We start from the raw sequence: 22,638 nt of genomic DNA on the forward strand, positions 1-22,638 counted from the left end.
GTCTCTGGTTATGTGACCCATTCTGTACTGTTTTTCATATTGGTGTTTTGTATTTATGGATTTGAGAATGCTGGGTGTTAGCCAGGGACTGTTCAGTCTCTTAGCTGTCATCTGTTTAGTTTTTTTAGGGCAGTGCTTGTTATAGAGGTATTGGGTCTTTTTTAGAAAATTATTAATACATTCGTCAATATCTGTATAGATTTCTAGCTCAGTGTGCCAGTCAATGTTTGCTACTGCTGTTGTGAAGTTATTAATGGCTGCCTCATTGTGAAGTCTGAAGGTGACTTTAGTAGTGTCTTGGGGTAATTTACCGAGAGTTGTTATGAGGAAAGTCGGGTAGTGGTCTGTGGTATTATCTGTAATTATGCCTTATTTTAAAGGGGATATGGTGTTGGTCCAGATGTGGTCAAGTAGGGAAACACTAGTCTCTGTAACTCTTGTAGGTTTTGTTACTGTTGGTAGCAACATACAGTTACTCATTGTGTTTGTGAATTCAGTAACGTGTGGGTCCTGGTCTTGCAGGAGATTTATATTGAAGTCACCTGAGAGTAGTAAGTGATCTTTGTTCATGCGTGCATCAGTTATCATACTTCCTAGGTTTTGACTAAATTGGCTAATGTTTGACTGTGGAACTCTGTAGATGTTTATCAATGTGAGAGGTTTTTGTAGGTATTTGGATTTGAATTTGGCTATTATATATTCCCCATGTTCATCCCTTGTGCAAGTATTAGTGATACATTCTAGTTGGTCTGAGTAGTATATGGCTGTGCCACCCCCTTGTTGGTCTGGCCTACAGTTGTGTATGGCTGTGTAACCAGGAATGGCATAGACATCTATACTATCAGGCTTTAGCCAGGTTTCAGTTAGTGTAATGATGGACATATTGGCATGTAAGGAATTTAGTAATGCTATGAGGTCATCGTAATGCTTGCTTAAAGATCTGATATTGTAGTTAAAGATAGTTATGTTGTTGTTGGCACTGAGAAGTGCCTTTGATTGTTCTGCAGTGTAGTAATTACAGTAACTGTTTGATTCATTTAAGTCATTAAATAAGAGATTGGTATCAGGATCATTGCTTGTAATCATAAGATTTGTAGTGAATCTATAGTTAGAATTAAGTATAAAACAAAGTAAATAGTCTTAAGCTAAAAAATAGCACCTGAATTATTTAACAAATGTAAAATAATGAGCTAAGGTAGTTTTTTTTTTTTTTTTTTTTTTAAGCTAAAATAAAGGAGACAATATAAAAGGGACTAATACAAATATAGTGATGATCAAATAATGGAGCTTGGGAATATGATAGTAGGTAGTACTATAAAGGTAATTCTTTAAAGTTAGAATTATAGTATAAAATAATAATATAAAAGGGACTAATATAAGTTGTGGTGAACAATAAAGTGGTAATCAAATAATGAGCTTTGGAATATAATGGCAAAATTGTGAACTTATTCTACTTTAGCACCTGGGAATAGCACCTTGATTATTTTAACAATTGTGAATATATAAACTAGGGTAGTTATATAAAGCTAAAATAAAGGAGAAAATATATAAGGGACTAAAATTAAGTAATGGTAAACAAAGTTAAATGGACAGGTGGTCACTATGAAATAATATTGGTTTAGGAGTAAGATCTGATTTGTAATATTAAATAAATTGAGCAGTTTATTGCACAATAAAAGTAAAAAAAAAATGAGGTAGTTGGTACTAGCTAGCAAAAGATAGTTTTGGTACTTGCAAAAAAGTAATTGGAATATACACTAATTGCATACACAATGAAAAGTGACTAAAAAAACAAGTAGTGATAAACAAAATTAAATGGACAGGTAAGAATAATGAATATTATTAATTTGGAGTAAGATTTGACTTGTAGTTTAAAATTATGAGCAATTAATAGCAGTAAGAAAGAAGTATAGAGTATTGGAGGTAGTTGGCATTAGCTAGTGATGAAAAATAATAAAAATAATTATGCACAATATAATAGTAACGTACACTATATGTACCACACGTATATATGTATTAAGGGCACTTATCTAATCTGTTACAGAAATGTCAGCTAGTGTCAGCATTGTGTTATACTGTCATTGTCAGCACTATTATACTGTGTCAGTACTGTGTTATACTGTCATTGTCAGCACTATTATACTGTGTCAGTACTGTGTTATACTGCCAGTTTCAGCACTGTCCTATACTGTCAGTGTCACCACTGTTATACAGTCAGTGTCACCCCTGTGTTATACAGTCAGTGTCACTACTGTGTTATACTGTCAGTGTCACCACTGTATTATACTGTCAGCATCACCACTGTTATACTGTCAGCGTCACTGCTGTATTATACTGTCAGTGTCAGCAGTGTGTTATACTGTCAGTGTCACAATTGTATTATACTGTCAGTGTCAACACTGTGTTATACTATCAGTGTAACCACTGTGTTATACTGTCAGTGACAGCACTGCGTTATACTGTCAGAGGCACTACTGTGTTATACTGTGAGTGTCACCACTGTGTTATACTGTCAGTGTCACCACTGTGTTATACTGTAGTGTTAGCACTGTGTTATATTGTCAGTGTCACCACTGTGCTATACTGCCAGTGTCACCACTGTGTTATACTGTGTGTCACCACTGTGCTATACTGCCAGTGTCAGCACTGTGTTATACTGTCAGTGTCACCACTGTGTTACACTGTCGGTGTCACCATTGTGTTATACTGTCAGTGTCAGCACTGTGTTATACTGTCAGTGTCAGCACTGTGTTATACTGTCAGTGTCAGCACTGTGTTATACTGTCAGTGTCAGCACTGTGTTATACTGTCAGTGTCAGCACTGTGTTATACTGTCAGTGTCACCACTGTGTTATACTGTCAGTGTCACCACTGTGTTATACTGTCAGTGTCAACACTGTGCTATACTGTCAGTGTCAGCACTGTGTTATACTGTCAGTGTCACCACTGTTTTATACTGTCAGTGTCACCACTGTGCTATACTGTCAGTGTCAACACTGTGTTATACTGTCAGTGTCACCACTGTGTTATACTGTCAGTGTCACCACTGTGTTATACTGTCAGTGTCAGCATTGTGCTATACTGTCAGTGTCAGCACTGTGTTATACTGTCAGTGACAGCACTATTATACTGTCAGTGTCAGCACTGTGTTATACTACTAGTGTTAGCACTGTATTATGCTGTCGGTGTCAGCACTGTATTATACTGTCAGTTAGCACTGTTATACTGTCAGTGTCAGCACTGTGTTATACTGTCAGTGTCACCACTGTGCTATACTGTCAGTGTCACCACTGTTATACTGTCAGTGTCACCACTGTTAGTTACCATTTTGTCCTAGGCACATGTCGATTAGACACTAGGCCTGTTGTGTGTGTGTAGGTGTGTGTGTGTGTGTGTACTCACCTATTTGTGGTTGCAGGGGTCGATTCATAGCTCCTGGCCCCACCTCTTCGCTGATTGCTACTAGGTCCTCTCTCTCCCTGCCCCATGAGCTCTATCATACCTCGCCTTAAAACTATGTATGGTTCCTGCCTCCACTACATCACTTTCTAGGCTATTCCATGGCCTGACTACTCTATGACTGAAGAAATACTTCCTAACATCCCTTTGATTCATCTGAGTCTTCAACTTCCAATTGTGACCTCTTGTGTCTGTGTCCCATCTCTGGAACATCCCGTCTTTGTCCACCTCGTCTATTCCGTGCAGTATTTTATATGTCGTTATCATGTCTCCCCTGACCCTCCTGGCCTCCAGTGTCGTCAGGCCGATTTCCCTCAACCTTTCTTCATAGGACAATCCCCGTAGCTCTGGGACTAGTCTTGTTGCAAACCTTTGCACTTTCTCTAATTTCTTGACGTGTTTGACTAGGTGTGGATTCCAAACTGGTGCTGCATACTCCAGTATGGGCCTGACGTAGATGGTATACAGAGTCTTAAACGAATCCTTACTGAGGTATCGGAACGCTATCCGTAGGTTTGCCAGGCGCCCGTATGCTGCAGCAGTTATCTGATTGATGTGCGCCTCAGTGCCAGTGTCACCACTGTGTTATACTGTCAGTGTCAGCACTGTGTTATACTGTCAGTGTTTGCACTGTGTTATACTGTCAGTGTTATCAGTGTCAGCACTGTGCTATATTATCTGTTATCAGTGTCAGCACCGTACTCACCTAACTGTACTCACCTAGTTGTGGTTGCAGGGGCAAGTCATAGCTCCTGGCCCTGCATCTTCAATGGACACTCTTCCTGCTCCATGAGCTTTATCATACCTCTTCTTAATGGATGATACATATTATGGCCAGGACTGTGACCATTTAGTTTAGTTTGTGTACGGGCAAATTTGTCAGTGCAATAAAAAAAATTAAAACTTGGAACCATTAGAATATTCATCAGATTGAACTTTTTAAAAACACCATCAGTTTTTCTTACAGGATTGTAGAGAATAATAAAACTAAAATAAAAATTTGTATCTTTAAAGCATTTTTAAATTTCCTGAGTTGAGTGAAGCCTTTATTAAATACGGCCTCTTCTCACTTAGCAACGTACACGTTTACTGATGCCTCAGACTTACGATGGGCTCTCTAACCAGTATTCATACCTAAATAATGTATATTAGAGTTGATTTCCTCTATTCTGTTTATTTCAATATATAGTACACTATTGCATAAACGTTTAAAAAAACACCAGAAATGTTATAAATGGTGCAAAGGTGACATTAAAACAATATCAAAGATGGTTGACAGAAACTCACTACCATTATAGTATGCTCCTCACTTAGCGAGGAATTCGTTGAATGATGTGGTCTCAGGAACGGAAATCCGTCATTAAGTGAGGAGAGGCTGTATACGGTACACTACTGTATAAACATTTAAAAATATGCAATAAATGTTATAAATGGTGCAAAGGTGACATTAAAACAATTTCAGAGATGGTTGATACAAACCCACTACCATTATAATACAGTAGGGCCCCACTTATATGGCAGGTTAGGTTCCAGGCTGCTGCCGTAAAGTGAAACAACCCATTTTTTTTCACTTGTAAATGCATATAAATAATAGATAACAAGTTTACACTAACATATATAAGTTAGCAATAGAACTAGGCATTAAAAAACAATAAAAAAGTAAAATACACATATACAGTGGAAACTCAGTGTTCATATGCCCTAGTGTGTATGCAAAACTATAGTTATTCTCTATAAAATGTATATTTTGTTAATATTTTTTGGTGTCTGGAACAGATTAATTGGATTTACATTATTTCTTACGGGAAATATTACTTCAGTTTTCGTACAATTCAGTTTATCGTCAGACTTTTTCGAATGGATTAATCATGAAAACCAAGGTTCCATTGTAACACACTCATTACTTACCTTAAATACTGAAACCATTCAGAAGAGGAAGATGTATATTTTGATTGTGATAATTAAATGGGAATCAAAATTTCACAAAACTTCATACACAAAACAGTCAAGTTTATACCTACCAACCTGAAATTCACATTTTGCTGTTGTCAAATTAGGAAGCAAATTGTTTTAATGTTTGAGTCTATGCAGCTGAAGGTTTTGGAAGTTATTCCAGCTATTCTTGGATGCTGGGAATGGGGTCAAGAAATTTGGTCATTGGGCATCTGAACATGTCAATGTTCCTAGAATGTGGTTCTCATTACCATACATAATTGTTTAAAATTTGAATCCGATAGGATAAGGAGTTTTTAAGTTAGGAGCAAATGAAAATGAAAAAATTGAAGGAAAAAAAAAAAACTCCAGCAACAACTAAAGATCCCTTTTTGGTGATACCTAAATAGAGAATACAAGGAGCAAGCATCCTTGTGATATACTACCACATCAACCACTCAATCTCTTCAGAAACTCTAAAGCTGATACAAGGCCCAAAAATATAGCCAGAAAATGTTAAAAAAAAAAAATCCTTATATATCAACAGCTTTAATAACACTGTTAAAAAATACCTCTTAAATCAAACTTAAAATTTTTACCCAATAATTAACTGTGAATCCTCAGGCAGCACTGACACCATTATAATTCCAGCACTCCATAAAATATGCATCATTAATCTATAAGAAATTCATTGTACAACAGGAACCCTATATCCACAGGGAATGTTTCAAGGATCTGCCATGGATACCGAAACCATGGAGAGTAGCAAACCCTATATATAAGTCCTATACATACCTATTATAAAGTTTAATTGATAAATTATGCATAATAAGTGGAGAATTATCACTTTTTCACTGAGAGGAAGCACTTTATGGCTTCTCTTAGGCTTTGAAGAACTGACAGCTTCTCTAATTTTTCACTTTAGGGCCATTATTATGTAAAATTAAGAGGTATTTTTGGGCCATAGAAAAACGTGAATAACTGAAACCGCGTGTCAGCGGATGGGTCTATGAAAGATGAGATGAATCATAGAATTGATGAGGGGAAAAGGGTGAGTGGTGCACTTAAGATCTGTGGAGACAAAGAACTTTGTCCTTGGAGGCAAAGAGGGGAATGTATGAGAGTATAGTTTTACCAACGCTCTTATATGGGTGTGAAGCATGGGTGATGAATGTTGCAGCGAGAAGAAGGCTGGAGGCAGTGGAGATGTTATGTCTGAGAGCAATGTGTGGTGTGAATATAATGCAGAGAATTCGTAGTTTGGAAGTTAGGAGGAGGTGCGGGATTACCAAAACTGTTGTCCAGAGGGCTGAGGAAGGGTTGTTGAGGTGGTTCGGACATGTGGAGAGAATGGAGCGAAACAGAATAACTTCAAGAGTGTATCAGTCTGTAGTGGAAGGAAGGCGGGGTAGGGGTCGGCCTAGGAAAGGTTGGAGAGAGGGGGTAAAGGAGGTTTTGTGTGCGAGGGGCTTGGACTTCCAGCAGGCATGAGTGAGTGTGTTTGATAGGAGTGAATGGAGACAAATGGTTTTTAATACTTGACGTGCTGTTGGAGTGTGAGCAAAGTAACATTTATGAAGGGGTTCAGGGAAACCAGCAGGCCGGACTTGATTCCTGGAGATGGGAAGTACAGTGCCTGCACTCTAAAGGAGGGGTGTTAATGTTGCAGTTTAAAAACTGTAGTGTAAAGCACCCTTCTGGCAAGACAGTGATGGAGTGAATGATGGTGAAAGTTTTTCTTTTTCGGGCCACCCTGCCTTGGTGGGAATCGGCCAGTGTGATAATAAAAAATAAAATAAAACTGAAACCGCGGATACTGAATCAGTGGGTACGAGGGTTCTACTGTACATTATCTGTAACTTTCTAATTCATCACTTACTTATGACTAGAAAGAATTAACCTGGAACAACCTCCAGGTAAGCTCTATTCTCACACAAGGGTGTCCCATAGCTGGGTTGGTAGCCCACTCACCTCACACACTGAGTGCTCATGGTTCAATCCCTGGTACAGGTGGAAACATTAGGACATGTTTCCTTAGGAAGCCTGCTATCACTGTTTTCCTACCAGTAAATAGGTACCTGGGTGTTAGTCGACCTAATTTGCCCAAAATGCTCTGAATAACAAGGAGCCTTCTATATAGTATGTCACTGTTGTCAGCTAGGTCTGTATACATTGTACATGTACTTGTAGAAATAAAGATTATTATTATTACAAAAGCCAAAATTTATAAGCTAGTACTAGAATTAAGAACATAGTACTGTATGTAAGTCTGAGTACAAAATACTGTATGTCAGCTAAAGTACACAGTACTGTATGTAAGTCTGAGGATTTCTTTGCTTGAAATACTTTACGTAATAATAATAATACTGGACAAGCACCTAAAGTCAGTTCCTGATCAGCCGGGCTGTGGCTCGTACGTTGGTTTGCGTGCAGCCAGCAGCAACAGCCTGGTTGATCAGGCGCTGATCCACCAGGAGGCCTGGTCACAGACCGGGCCGCGGGGGCGTTGACCCCCGAAACTCTCTCCAGGTAAACTCCAGGTATATGTATTTTATTATATATTTGAACAAATTGTTTTACGATGTTTTTATCTAAAACATAATTACTTTATATGAAAAGAATAACATGGGTCGTCTCTCACAAAGGTCAGGCGACCCAAAAAAGAGGAAACACTCTCACCATCATCCAACCAATCATTGTCTTGCTAAAAGTGCTCTGACCATATGCTTCAGATGACCCTCTAAACAGTAACATCCTCACCTATCCTTCAGAGTGTTGGCACTGTACTACCCACCCCCAAAACTGTAACGTCCTCACCCATCCTTCAGAATACAGGCACTGTAATACCCACCTCCAGAACTGTAATACCTTCATCCATCCTTCAGAATAGAGGCACTGTAATACCCACCTCCATGACTGTAACATCCTCACCCATCCTTCAGAATACAGGCACTGTACTACCTACCTCCAGAACTGTAATACCTTCACCCATCCTTCAGAATAGAGGCACTGTAATACCCACCTCCATGACTGTAACATCCTCACCCATCCTTCAGAATACAGGCACTGTACTACCTACCTCCAGAACTGTAATACCTTCACCCATCCTTCAGAATACAGGCACTGTACTACCCACCTCCATGACTAACATCCTCACCCATCCTTCAGAATACAGGCACTGTACTACCTACCTCCAGAACTGTAATACCTTCACCCATCCTTCAGAATAGAGGCACTGTAATACCCACCTCCATGACTAACATCCTCACCCATCCTTCAGAATACAGGCACTGTACTACCTACCTCCAGAACTGTAATACCTTCACCCATCCTTCAGAATACAGGCACTGTACTTCCCACCTCCAGGAATGTAATACCTTCATCCATCCTTCAGAGTGCAGACACTGTACTTTCCACCTCCAGGACTCAAGTCCAATTAACTGGTTTCCTTGAATCCCTTCATAACAATTACCTTACTCACACTCCAACAGCACATTAAGTCATAACTCCATTCACTGCTATCTAAGACTCTCACACAAGCCTGCTAGGTGTTCAAGCCCCTAGCACCCAAAGCCTTCATTACTCCATCCCTTCTATACTTCCTGGGATGACCCCTACTCAGTTCTCCTATGCCCTAGTCTGTATGGATACTATAATTATTCTCTATAAAATACATTTTTGTTTATATTTCCCATAAGAAAAAATGTAAATCCAATTAATCCATTCCAGACACCCAAAAATATTAACAAAATAAATTTTATAGAGAATAACTATAGTTTTACATACAGACTAGGACATATGAAAACCGAGGTTCCACTGTATTGCTATTTTTATACAAGTGTATTAACAAATATTATAACATAATGATGCATTTCTGAGTTATGCTGAAACAATATGATTCATACAATACTCATACAATACTGCAGAGAGCATTTAAATCATTATTCTGTATTATAAATTTTTTTACTTACATACATAATTTTTAAGGAAAATATGTTTTTTATGGAACCATTATGGCCTTTAGCTAATAAAATAGCATAATCTGCCAAAGTTTAATTATGTTCTTTTATTTTCTCTACAGAAAAAGGATATTTGTTTAGAATGAACTGGGTGAAAGTTAAGTGGAAGTGAGAGCATAAACACTGAAATAAAGAGAGTATTAAGCTAGAGAAACAATATAAACACTTTCCTCAATAGTCTATTAAAAAACTTAGAAATAAAAAAATGTCTTACAAAATATGATGGCATGTTTGAGGAAGGTTTTCAATATACTTACTGGGAAGTGGTCCTCCTAAGCTCTCATTACTACTGAAGCACTGAGCCTTCTCCACCAGTGAGATATAGGGATGAGCTGAGCGTTTACGCAGCCCTCCACCTCTCTCCCCGACCTCAGAGTTACTGCTGTTGGTTCTGTGGGGAACCAGATACTGCACGTTAATGCTACGACAAATTATTTGGTGAACTCTCTAACAATTTCTGCAAGGTCTCACCACATGTTGCTCAACAGCAACTAATTTCTGATTCTCTGTTTTGAGAAAATTGAAGAAATAAAAATGGTTAATAGTACAAAATTAATCAAATCACACTAGGGAGAGACAGATGAATAGAGAGAGATGTAAAGATATAAATCACACTAGAGAGAGACAGATGAATAGAGATGTAAAGACATAAATCACAGTAGAGAGAAACGGATGAATGAGAGAGGCATAAGAAGAACCAAGTAGCATAGTGTTAGCTAGCCTTACTGATCAAAGTAACATTTACACACACTTTATACGTGTTCAGACCCCACTGAAGATGAAGCTTGTATTTTGGGTGGCTCAGTGGGCCCCACAGCTCTATGTGTCAATAATTATGTTATATTATGGGCAACACATTTGCCATGCGAGATCATCATTGGTAGCACACTCAGCTCACACACTGAGGTCCGGGGTTCGATTCCTGGTACGTATAGGTGGAAACATTAGGACGTGTTTCCTTAAGACACCTGTTGTCCCTGTTCACCTAGCAGTAAAATAGTTACCTGGGTGTTAGTCGGCTGGTGTGACTCGCACCCTGGGGGCAAATTTGACCTAATTTGTCCCAAATGCCCTGCATAACAAGGGGACTTTCTATATAGTATGTCACTGATGGCAGCGAAGCTTGTATATTTTGTATATGTACTTGTAAAAATAAAAGATTATTATAATTACTGTATTGTTATTATAATGGCAATCAGCAACACTAATTGGCAGAGCACAATACACCTTGCTCATTAAAAACCAAACAGGTTGTAACTAATGGCATCCCCAGGTCCACTTATAAAAAAACATAGCTATGAGAAGCAGTACAAATTAAGATTAATACCTAAAGAACTAGCCAAGAGATAGACTCACGAGATAAAAAAAAAAAAAAAAAAGACTTGGAAAATACTTTCCTCAATACTGGCACTAGTAAATTCACTAAATTCAAAGAAATACTTATAACTAAACCTAATGAGCCTTCCCTCTGAGCCTCGCAGACAGCAAATAAACTGTAATAATGTTGATACAATTACCAACAATATGTTAAGTAAAAGAACACGTGAAACTAATGTGACATTTTATTGTGGCAACGTTATGCCATTACTGCTTGACACAGCTCATGGAGGGTGAAATTTTACACAATAAAATGTCACATTAGTTGCATGTGTCCTTTTTTCCTAGCAAATAAACTAAATGACTTTTCAACTACCAGAACAAATATAGCCAGCAAAATTTTAAACTCTCTTGTCCAAGTGGGAGACTAATTCACTGACAACCTTCAAGGATCAACCAAGATTACTTCTATAATTATGTCACGGGCAACCAGTCACATATACTATGACTAATATACAAGAAAGCTTCTTGTGTTTTATCACCAATAATTACAGCTTTGTTCAATAAATCAATTGAAGTTAAAGCTCTCCCTAACAAACTAGCAACAGTGGCTAGTGGCTTGCTTTTGTTCCTAGCAATATTTTAATATATGTAAACTAGATTTTGTAAATTGAAGAAAAGAAACAAAGTTGTATTGGATTATATATTCAATGAATGTGGTGACCTAACATTAGCCAATACTTACAGGTCAATTTCAAACTTGTCACTACCAAGTCAAACTTTTAAATTATTATTATTATAATCAAAAAGAAGCGCTAAGCCACAAGGGCTATACAGCATCAAACTTTTAAAACTGATCATTTGTTCATTAGCTGTCTTTCTTACTGTACTCGCAATTGTAATTAAGCATTATGATTAGGTTGTCCAAAATACGTTTCGTACTTGTGCATTTTTTGTACCTAATAATGTTTTATTACATATCACTACATACATTGTTTTTGTACTTCATAAAAAGAAATAAAAAACAGAATTTGAATTCTGAAGTATGTCCAACGAGAAATAAAAATTATATTTTGTTTTATTATAGCATTTATTTTAAATATTTGCTATGTAATTTTTTTTTTGACTGAATTCATGAGATTATAAACAACTTTTTCCAACTATACATAGATCATTAATAAGGAAATGATTTGTTGCCACAGTAACTTCCTTAGCTACCATATCAATGGTACGTAACTTGCTTAGCTGCCATAACAATGGTACCAGGTAGCCAGACCTGTTACCACAGTAACTTGCTTAGCTACTATAAGACTGGTACTAGGTAGCTGGACCTGTTACCACAGTAACTTGCTTAGCTACCATAAGACTGGTACTAGGTAGCCAGACCTGTTACCACAGTAACTTGCTTAGCTACCATAAGACTGGTACTAGGTAGCTGGACCTGTTACCACAGTAACTTGCTTAGCTACCATAAGACTGGTACTAGGTAGCCAGACCTGTTACCACAGTAACTTGCTTAGCTACCATAAGACTGGTACTAGGTAGCTGGACCTGTTACCACAGTAACTTGCTTAGCTACCATAAGACTGGTACTAGGTAGCCAGACCTGTTACCACAGTAACTTGCTTAGCTACCATAAGACTGGTACTAGGTAGCTGGACCTGTTACCACAGTAACTTGCTTAGCTACCATAAGACTGGTACTAGGTAGCCAGACCTGTTACCACAGTAACTTGCTTAGCTACCATAAGACTGGTACTAGGTAGCTGGACCTGTTACCACAGTAACTTGCTTAGCTACCATAAGACTGGTACTAGGTAGCCAGACCTGTTACCACAGTAACTTGCTTAGCTACCATAAGACTGGTACTAGGTAGCTGGATCTGTTGCCACAGTAACTTGCTTAGCTACCATAAGACTGGTACTAGGTAGCCAGACCTGTTACCACAGTAACTTGCTTAGCTACCATAAGACTGGTAGTAGGCAGCTGGACCTGTTACCACAGTAACTTGCTTAGCTAACATAAGACTGGTACTAGGTAGCCAGACCTGTTACCACAGTAACTTGCTTAGCTACCATAAGACTGGTACTAGGTAGCTGGACCTGTTACCACAGTAACTTGCTTAGCTACCATAAGACTGGTACTAGGTAGCTGGACCTGTTACCACAGTAACTTGCTTAGCTACCATAAGACTGGTACTAGGTAGCCAGACCTGTTACCACAGTAACTTGCTTAGCTACTATAAGACTGGTACTAGGTAGCTGGACCTGTTACCACAGTAACTTGCTTAGCTACCATAAGACTGGTACTAGGTAGCCAGGCCTGTTACCACAGTAACTTGCTTAGCTACCATAAGACTGGTACTAGGTAGCCAGACCTGTTACCACAGTAACTTGCTTAGCTACCATAAGACTGGTACTAGGTAGCCAGACCTGTTACCACAGTAACTTGCTTAGCTACCATAAGACTGGTAGTAGGCAGCTGGACCTGTTACCACAGTAACTTGCTTAGCTACCATAAGACTGGTACTAGGTAGCCAGGCCTGTTACCACAGTAACTTGCTTAGCTACCATAAGACTGGTACTAGGTAGCTGGACCTGTTACCACAGTAACTTGCTTAGCTACCATAAGACTGGTACTAGGTAGCCAGACCTGTTACCACAGTAACTTGCTTAGCTACCATAAGACTGGTACTAGGTAGCTGGATCTGTTGCCACAGTAACTTGCTTAGCTACCATAAGACTGGTACTAGGTAGCTGGACCTGTTACCACAGTAACTTGCTTAGCTACCATAAGACTGGTACTAGGTAGCTGGATCTGTTGCCACAGTAACTTGCTTAGCTACCATAAGACTGGTACTAGGTAGCTGGACCTGTTACCACAGTAACTTGCTTAGCTACCATAAGACTGGTACTAGGTAGCTGGACCTATTATTTGAATCTGTAGTGACTACCACCCATACCATGGGTATGAAGTACATAACCCAATAAGGTTAGGATAAGTAAGTCAAAGAATGTTTGGATAATCCAAGCAAGGTAAGGATAATCTAGACAACGTTAAGATTACCAAAACATTGATAGGATAATACACTCAAACAATGTTAGAATAACCAAAATGAAAGACAGACTACAAATCTGCCAGAACTGCTGACAACCACTGTTGCAGGCACCAGAACGTCTGACAACCACTGTTGCAGGCACCAGAACTGCTGACAACCACTGGTGCAGGCACCAGAACTGCTGACAACCACTGGTGCAGGCACCAGAACTTCTGACAATCACTGTTGCAGGCACCAGAACTGCTGACAACCACTGTTGCAGGCACCAGAACTGCTGACAACCACTGGTGCAGGCACCAGAACTGCTGACAACCACTGCTGCAGGCACGAGAACTGCTGACAACCACCGGTGCAGGCACTAGAACTGCTGACAATCACTGCTGCAGGCACCAGAACTGCTGGCAACCACTGCTGCAGGCACCAAAGCTGCTGACAACCACTGGTGCAGGCACCAGAACTGCTGACAACAACTGTTGCAGGCACCAGAACTGCTGACAACCACTGTTGCAGGCACCAGAACTGCTGACAACAACTGTTGCAGGCACCAGAACTGCTGACAACCACTGGTGCAGGCACTAGAACTGCTGACAACAACTGTTGCAGGCACCAGAACTGCTGACAACCACTGTTGCAGGCACCAGAACTGCTGACAACCACTTGTGTTGAAGGATCCAGTGTTGCAGGAATCAGTGTTGCAGGCACCTGTGTTGCAGGTACCATTATTGCAGATAGCACCATAACTAGGTAGTAAAATCACCATAGCTGCAGGCAGCACCATAACTGCAGTAGCACACAGCTGCAGTTTGCACAATAACTGCAGGTAGCACCATAACTGAAGGTAGCACCATAACTGCAGGAAGCACCATAACTGCATGTAACACCATAACTGCAAATAGCACCATAACTAGGTAGCAACATAACTGAAGGTAGCACCGTCCATAGGCAGCACCTTAACTGCGACTAGCACCATAACTACAGGTAGCACATAACTGAAGGTAGCACCACTCCTGGTAGCACAGTAACTGCTGGTATCACCATAATTACAGATAGCACCAAAACTGCTGGTAGCACCATAACTAGGTAGCAGTGCATATAAGATTTCGTTCAGATTTTTAACCCCGGAGGGTTAGCCACCCAGGATAACCCAAGAAAGTCAGTGCGTCATCGAGGACTGTCTAACTTATTTCCGTTGTGGTGCTCAGTCTTGTCCCCCAGGATGCGACCCACACTAACACCCAGGTACCTATTTGCTGCTAGGTGAACAGGACAACAGGTGTAAGGAAACACGTCGAAATGTTTCCAACCGCCGGGAATCGAACCCGGTCCCTCCGTGTGTGAAGTGGGAGCTTTAGCCATCCGGCCACCATAAAGCACCATAACTGCAGGTAGCACCATAACTGCAATTAGCACCATAACTACGAAGCACAATAATTGCAGGTAGCACCATAACTGCAGGTAACACCATAACTGCAGGTAGCACCATAATTATAGGTAGCAGCATAAATTTAGGTAGCACCATAAATGCAGGTAGCACCATAACTGCAGGTAGCAGCGTAGGCTGCACGAAAACCAGTAGCACTATAATTGCAGGTAACAGTGTAGGCTGAACCATAACTAGGTAGAGCCATAACTGCAGGTAGCACCATAACTGCAGGTAGCACTACAACTGCAGGTAGCACCATAACTGCAAGTAGCACCATAACTGCTGGTAGTACAATAACTAGGTAACACCATAACTGTAGGTAGCACCATAACTGCAGGTAGCATCATAACTTCAAGTAGCACCATAACTGCAGGTAGCACAATAACTACAGGTAGCACCATAACTGTAGGTAGCACCATAACTGCAGGTAGCACCATAACGGCTGGTAGCAGCATAACTGCAGGTAGCAGCATAACTGCAGGTAGCACCATAACTTCAGGTAGCAGCATAACTTCAGGTAGCACCATAACTAGGTAGCACCATAACTTCAGGTAGCAGTATAACTTCAGGTAGCAGCATAACTTCAGGAGCACCATAACTTCAGGTAGCACCATAGCTTCAGGTAGCACCATAACTTCAGGTAGCACCATAACTAGGTAGCAGCATAACTGCAGGTAGCAGCATAACTGCAGGTAGCACCATAACTTCAGGTAGCAGCATAACTTCAGGTAGCAGCATAACTTCAGGTAGCACCATAACTTCAGGAAGCACCACAACTTCAGGTAGCACCATAACTTCAGCTAGCAACATAACTGCAAGTAGCACCATAACTAGGTAGCACCATAACTGCAGCTAGCACCATAAATGCAGGTAGTACATAAACTTCAAGTAGCACCATAACTGCAGGTAGCACCATAACTGCAGGTAACACCATAACTGCCGGTAGCACCATAACCGCAGGTAGCACCATAACCGCAGGTAGCACCATAACTGCCAGTAGCACAACTTCAGGTAACACCATAACTAGGTAGCACCATAACTTCAGGTAACACCATAACTAGGTAGCACCATAACTTCAGGTAACACCATAACTAGGTAGCACCATAACTGCAGGTAGCACCACACTGCAGGTAGCACCATAACTGCAGGTAGCACCACACTGCAGGTAGCACCATAACTGCAGGTAGCACCACACTGCAGGTAGCACCATAACTGCGGGTAACACCATAACTAGGTAGCACCGTAACTGCAGGTAGCACCATAACTGTGGGTAACACCATAACTAGGTAGCACCATAACTGCAGGTAGCACCATAACTTCAGGTAGCACCATAACTGCCGGTAGCACCATAACTAGGTAACACCATAACTGCAGGTAGCACCATTACTGCCGGTAGCACAACTAGGTAGCACCATAACTGCCGGTAGCACCATAACTAGGTAGCATCATAACTTCAGGTAGCACCGTAACTACAGGTAGACCATAACTGCAAGTAGAACCATAACTAGGTAGCACCATAACTAGGTAGCACCATAACTAGGTAGGACTATAACTAGGTAGCACTATAACTGCAGGTAGCACCATAACTGCAGGTAGCACCATAACTGCAGGCAGCACCATAACTAGGTAGCACCATAACTGCAAGTAGAACCATAATTGCAGGTAGCACCATAACTTCAAGTAGCACTATAACTGCAGGTAGCACAACTGCAGGTAGCACCATAACTGCAGGCAGCACCATAACTGCAGGTAGCACCATAACTGCCGGTAGCACCATAACTAGGTGGCACCATAACTTCAGGTAACACCATAACTAGGTAGCAGCATAACTGCAGGTAGCACCATAACTGCAGGTAACACCATAACAAGGTAGCACCATAACTGCAGGTAGCACCATAATTGCAGGTAGCACCATAACTGCCGGTAGCACCATAACTGCCGGTAGCACCATAACTAGGTAGCATCATAATTTCAGGTAGCACCATAACTAGGTAGCAGCATAACTGCAGGTAGCACCATAACTTCAGGTAGCACCATAACTAGGTAGAACCATAATTTCAGGTAGCACCATAACTAGGTAGCACCATAACTTCAGGTAGCAACATAACTTCAGGTAGCACCATAACTAGGTAGCACCATAACTTCAGGTAGCACCATAACTTCAAGTAGCACCATAACTTCAGGTAGAACCATAACTTCAAGTAGCACCATAACTTCAAGTAGCACCATAACTTCAAGTAGCACCATAACTTCAGGTAGCACCATAACTTCAAGTAGCACCATAACTTCAAGTAGCACCATAACTTCAAGTAGCACCATAACTTCAAGTAGCACCATAACTTCAAGTAGCACCATAACTTCAAGTAGCACCATAACTTCAGGTAGCACCATAACTTCAAGTAGCACCATAACTTCAAGTAGCACCATAACTTCAAGTAGCACCATAACTTCAGGTAGAACCATAACTTCAAATAGCACCATAACTTCAAGTAGCACCATAACTTGAGGTAGCACCATAACTTCAAGTAGCACCATAACTTCAAGTAGCACCATAACTTCAAGTAGCACCATAACTTCAAGTAGCACCATAACTTGAGGTAGCACCATAACTTCAAGTAGCACCATAACTTCAGGTAGCACCATAACTTTAAGTAGCACCATAACTTCAGGTAGCAGTGTAGGTACCTGTCTCTGAAGTGGTTGTTGGGATGGTTGTCAGCTTGGGTGGTAGTTGTGGTGGTGGTGGTGGTGTCAGCAGCCTGGCTGACCACCAGGGACCCTGGCTGACAACTACTGCTGCTGGTAGTTGCTGACACTTTGTGTCGCTCCTCCAGCTGATTCTCCTTGTCGTTAGTGTCAGTGTTGAGGTCCAGGTGGGCAGGAGGAGCAGTCTTACCCAGCATGCCCCCTCCTCGGGTATACTGTGCCAACTTAGTGTCCCTGTGAGTGCCATCCAGTGATATGTTGGAGAGGAAGGTGAGAGCTGCAAGCTTCCTGCGTGACCGTTGTCTCTGTAACACAGTCGCCATCTTAACTGACAGCGGCAGCGACGGCGGCGGCAGCAGCGGCGGCGGCGGCAGCCAGCCTGTCGTACCTGCCGACCTCCACACACACACACACACACACACGCACACACACGCACACACACGCACACACACACACACACGCACACACGCACACACACGCACACACACACACACACACACACACACACACACACACACACAAACACACACACACACACACACACACACACACACACACACACACACACACACACACACACACACACACACACATATCAGGCTGAGGAAAGAAGGTGGGGAACTCACCAGAAGCGATCAAGAGGTATATGAGGAGCTCAACAAGAAATTTAAGGAAGTATTTACAGTGGAGACAGGAAGGCCTCTGGGTGGACAAAACAGAGGGAGACACCAACAAGGAATATATCAACAAGTGTTGGATGACATACACACAACTGAGGAGGAGGTGAAGAAGCTGCTAAAGGACCTTGATACTTCAAAGGCAATGAGACCAGACAACATCTCCCTGTGGGTCCTTAGAGAGGGAGCAGAAATGCTGTGTGCCCCATGGGGTGAACATGGGGAATATATAATAGCTAAATTCAAATCCAAATACCTACAAAAACCTCTCACAGTGATAAACGTCTACAGAGTACAACAGTCAAACATTAGCTGTTTTAGTGAAAACCTAGGAAGTATGATAACTGGTGCACGCATGAATGAAGATCACTTACTACTCTCAGGTGACTTCAATATAAATCTCCTGCAAGACCAGGACCCACACGTTACTGAATTTGCAAACACTATGAGTAACTGCATGTTGCTAACAACAGTAACAAAACCTACAAGAGTTACAGAGACTAGTGTTTCCCTACTTGACCACATCTGGACCAACACCATATCCCCTTTAAAATCAGGCATAATTACAGATAATACCACAGACCACTACCCTACTTTCCTCATAACAACTCTTGGTAAACTACCCCAAGACACTACTAAAGTCACCTTCAGACTTCACAATGAGGCAGCCATTAATAACTTCACAACAGCAGTAACAAACATTGACTGGCACACTGAGCTAGAAATCTATACAGATATTGATGCATGTATTAATAATTTTCTAAAAAAGACCCAAAACTTCTATAACAAGCACTGCCCTAAAAAAACTAAATAGATGACAGCTAAGAGACTGAACAGTCCCTGGCTAACACCCAGCATCCTCAAATCCATAAATACAAAGCACCTATACGAAAAACAGTACAGAATGGATCACATAACCAGAGACCAAACAAAACGTTGCTCGTCAATCCTAACCAGCCTGATAAGAAGGGCTAAAAAATTGTATTATGAGAACAGATTATCCAACTTAAGAGGTGATATAAAAAAGACCTGGAAAACTCTATCTGAAATTCTAGGAACAAAAAAAATATCACGAAATAGCGAAATTGAACTAACAAAACCAGATGAACCCCAACTCCCGCCAACTGAAACAGCAAGGAGACTCAATAATTTCTTCTCCACTATAGGAAAAAACCTTGCCAATAAATTCTCAAGCTCAAATACCCCACCCAATGACTATCTCACTGGAAACGACCCGAACACACTGTTCCTAGCTCCGACTAACCCAACTGAAGTCTCCCTTATTATCAGCACACTAAAAAACAAGACAGGAGATTTAAATATCTTACCACACTTTATATACAAAAAAGCTTCACTAGTACTGTCACCAATCATCGCAACACTCTTTAACAAATCCATCGAATCCTCCACCTTCCCTACAGTTCTCAAAATAGCAAGGGCCACCCCGATCCATAAAGGAGAGGACCAAACAGACTTGAATAACTATAGGCCAATATCCAACTTACACCCTCTCTCTAAAATCTTCGAAAAATTCATTCATAAGCGAATCTATTCCTACCTCATCTCCCACAACATACTCAACCCCTGTCAATTTGGGTTCAGGCCTAATAAAAATACTAATGATGCTATTATACACATGCTAGAACATATATACACTGCAATAGAGAAAAAAGAAGCCCCACTGGGGATCTTCATTGACTTACGTAAAGCTTTTGATACAGTTGACCATGACTTGCTCCACGTAAAATTGTCACACTATGGTATAAGAGGGCACTCCCTCAACTACCTAAGTCTTACCTCAGCAACAGAAGCCAATATGTGAACACAAATGGGGCAAACTCTTCTGCACAGCCAATTACAGTTGGTGTCCCACAGGGAAGTGTCCTTGCCCTCTTCTCTTTCTCATATACATAAATGACCTACCAAATGCATCGCAACTACTCAAACCCACACTATTTGCAGATGACACTACATACGTCTTCTCTCACCCGAGCCCAGTCATGCTAGCCAATACTGTGAATACCGAATTACAGAAAATATCTACCTGGATGAGTACTAACAAACTTACTCTAAACATTGACAAAACTTTCTTCATTCAGTTTGGTAACAGAGCTACAGATGTCCCTCTTAACAAAATGATAAATGGATCATCTATCACAAAGCTCACAGAGGGAAAATTCTTAGGAATCCACCTTGATAATAGACTCAAATTTCAAATACATATACAACAAATTTCCAAGAAATTTTCCAAGACCGTAGGCATACTATCGAAGATACGGTACTATGTTCCACAGTCAACCCTATCTCACCTATGGAATTTGTGCATGGGGATCTACAACATTAAACCATCTCAGACCACTAATTACCCAACAAAAGGCTGCAGTCAGAATGATAACAAATTCCCACTAGAGGCAGCACACTCCACCAATATTCAGAACTCTAAACCAACTCACCATACAAAACATTCATACTTATTACTGCACCTACTACATACATAGAACACTTAACTCGGATATAAACCCTCCCCTCAAACATCTTACCAACCTCAACAGAACACATGACCATAACACAAGGCACAGATCACTCTTTGATGTTCCTCGTGTCCACCTCACGCTATGCAAAAACTCAATGCACATAAAAGGCCTTAAAATCTGGAATTCATTACCTGTGAATATAAAAGAAACACTGTTTATAAATTCAAGTCTCTTCTCAAAAATCACTTACTCACCCACAACTAAATAAATACTGAATAATTGTATCTCATAAATTGTATCTCACAAATGTTTCTCATAATTGTATCTCATAAATGTTTAACCTATGACCCAATCAAACTTTGTTATTTTTTATTACATTACCTAACTGAATACTCCATTCTACTGACTGCACAGCAGCACAGTAAATAACCATATTACCTGTCTTTGTAATACTCATTTGTGCTTAATTGTAATCTGTTTACAATAATGTATTACCACTGAATATATCATTGCTTAATTAATCTTAAGTTAACTTTAAGCCTGGCCATAATGCTCTGCATACAAGTGGCTTTGGCATGTTACACTTAATTACTGTATTTCTTTGTACTTCTCTGTATTAAGTTCAAATAAATAAATAAATAAATAAATAAATAAATAAATAAATAAATAAACCACAATCTTCAACACATCCCTTGAAACTGGGCAATTACCTGAGGTATGGAAGACGGCAAATGTAGTTCCCATTTTTAAAAAAAGGAGACAGAAAAGAGGCACTAAACTATAGACCAGTGTGACTTCCGTGTATAGTATGCAAAGTCATGGAGAAGATTATCAGAAGGAGAGTAGTGGAGCACCTGGAAAGAAACAAGAGTATAAACGCCAACCAGCACGGATTTATGAAAGGTAAATCCTGTGTCACAAACCTACTGGAGTTTTATGTTAAAGTAACAGAAGTATGACACGAGAGGGAGGGGTGGGTTGACTGAATCTTCTTGGACTGCACCTCTAGCTGCTGGAGATTGGTGCAGAAGCTAGAAGATCAGGCGCGTATAATAGGAAGGGCACTGCAATGGATCAGAGAATACCTGACAGGGAGGCAACAACGAGTCATGGTACGTGATGAGGTAACACAGTGGGCACCTGTGACGACTGGGGTCCCACAGGGACCAGTGCTATTTCTGGTATATGTGAATGAGATGATGGAAGGGTTAGACTTAGAAATGTCCCTGTTCACAGAAGATGTGAAGTTATTGAGGAGAATTAAATCAGATGAGGATCAGGCAGGACTTCAAAGAGACCTGGTCAGGCTGGACACCTGGTCCAGCAACTGGCTTCTCGGATTTAACCCCGTCAAATGTAAAGTCATGAAGACCGGGGAAGGACAAAGGAGACAGCAGACGGAGTATAGGCTAGGTGGCTAAAAACTGCAAACCTCGCTCAAGGATAAAGATCTTGGAGTGAGTGTAACCCCAAGCACGTCTCCGGAAGCACACATCAACCAGATAACTGCTGCAGCATATGGGCGCCTGGCAAACCTGAGAATAGCGTTCCGATACCTTAGTACGGAATCGTTC

General features: G+C 40.7%; 1 protein-coding gene across 2 annotated transcripts in view; it reads right to left on the minus strand.

Moving 5' to 3' along the window:
• Nucleotides 1-18,236, minus strand: part of LOC128686047 (CDK5 and ABL1 enzyme substrate 2) — a 145,521-nt gene extending 127,285 nt beyond the window's left edge. For both annotated transcript variants that reach the window (XM_070083450.1, XM_070083449.1), the window contains exons 1-2: nucleotides 17,893-18,236; nucleotides 9,668-9,801 (exon numbers count right to left, since the gene is read on the minus strand). In XM_070083450.1, the coding sequence (XP_069939551.1) occupies nucleotides 9,668-9,801; nucleotides 17,893-18,236 (478 nt within the window). The remainder of the gene's footprint in view (nucleotides 1-9,667; nucleotides 9,802-17,892) is intronic.
• Between the last annotated feature and the right edge of the window lie 4,402 nt (nucleotides 18,237-22,638).

This window comes from Cherax quadricarinatus, chromosome 9 (genome assembly GCF_038502225.1).
Source record: "Cherax quadricarinatus isolate ZL_2023a chromosome 9, ASM3850222v1, whole genome shotgun sequence".
Taxonomy (NCBI): Eukaryota; Metazoa; Arthropoda; class Malacostraca; order Decapoda; family Parastacidae; genus Cherax; species Cherax quadricarinatus.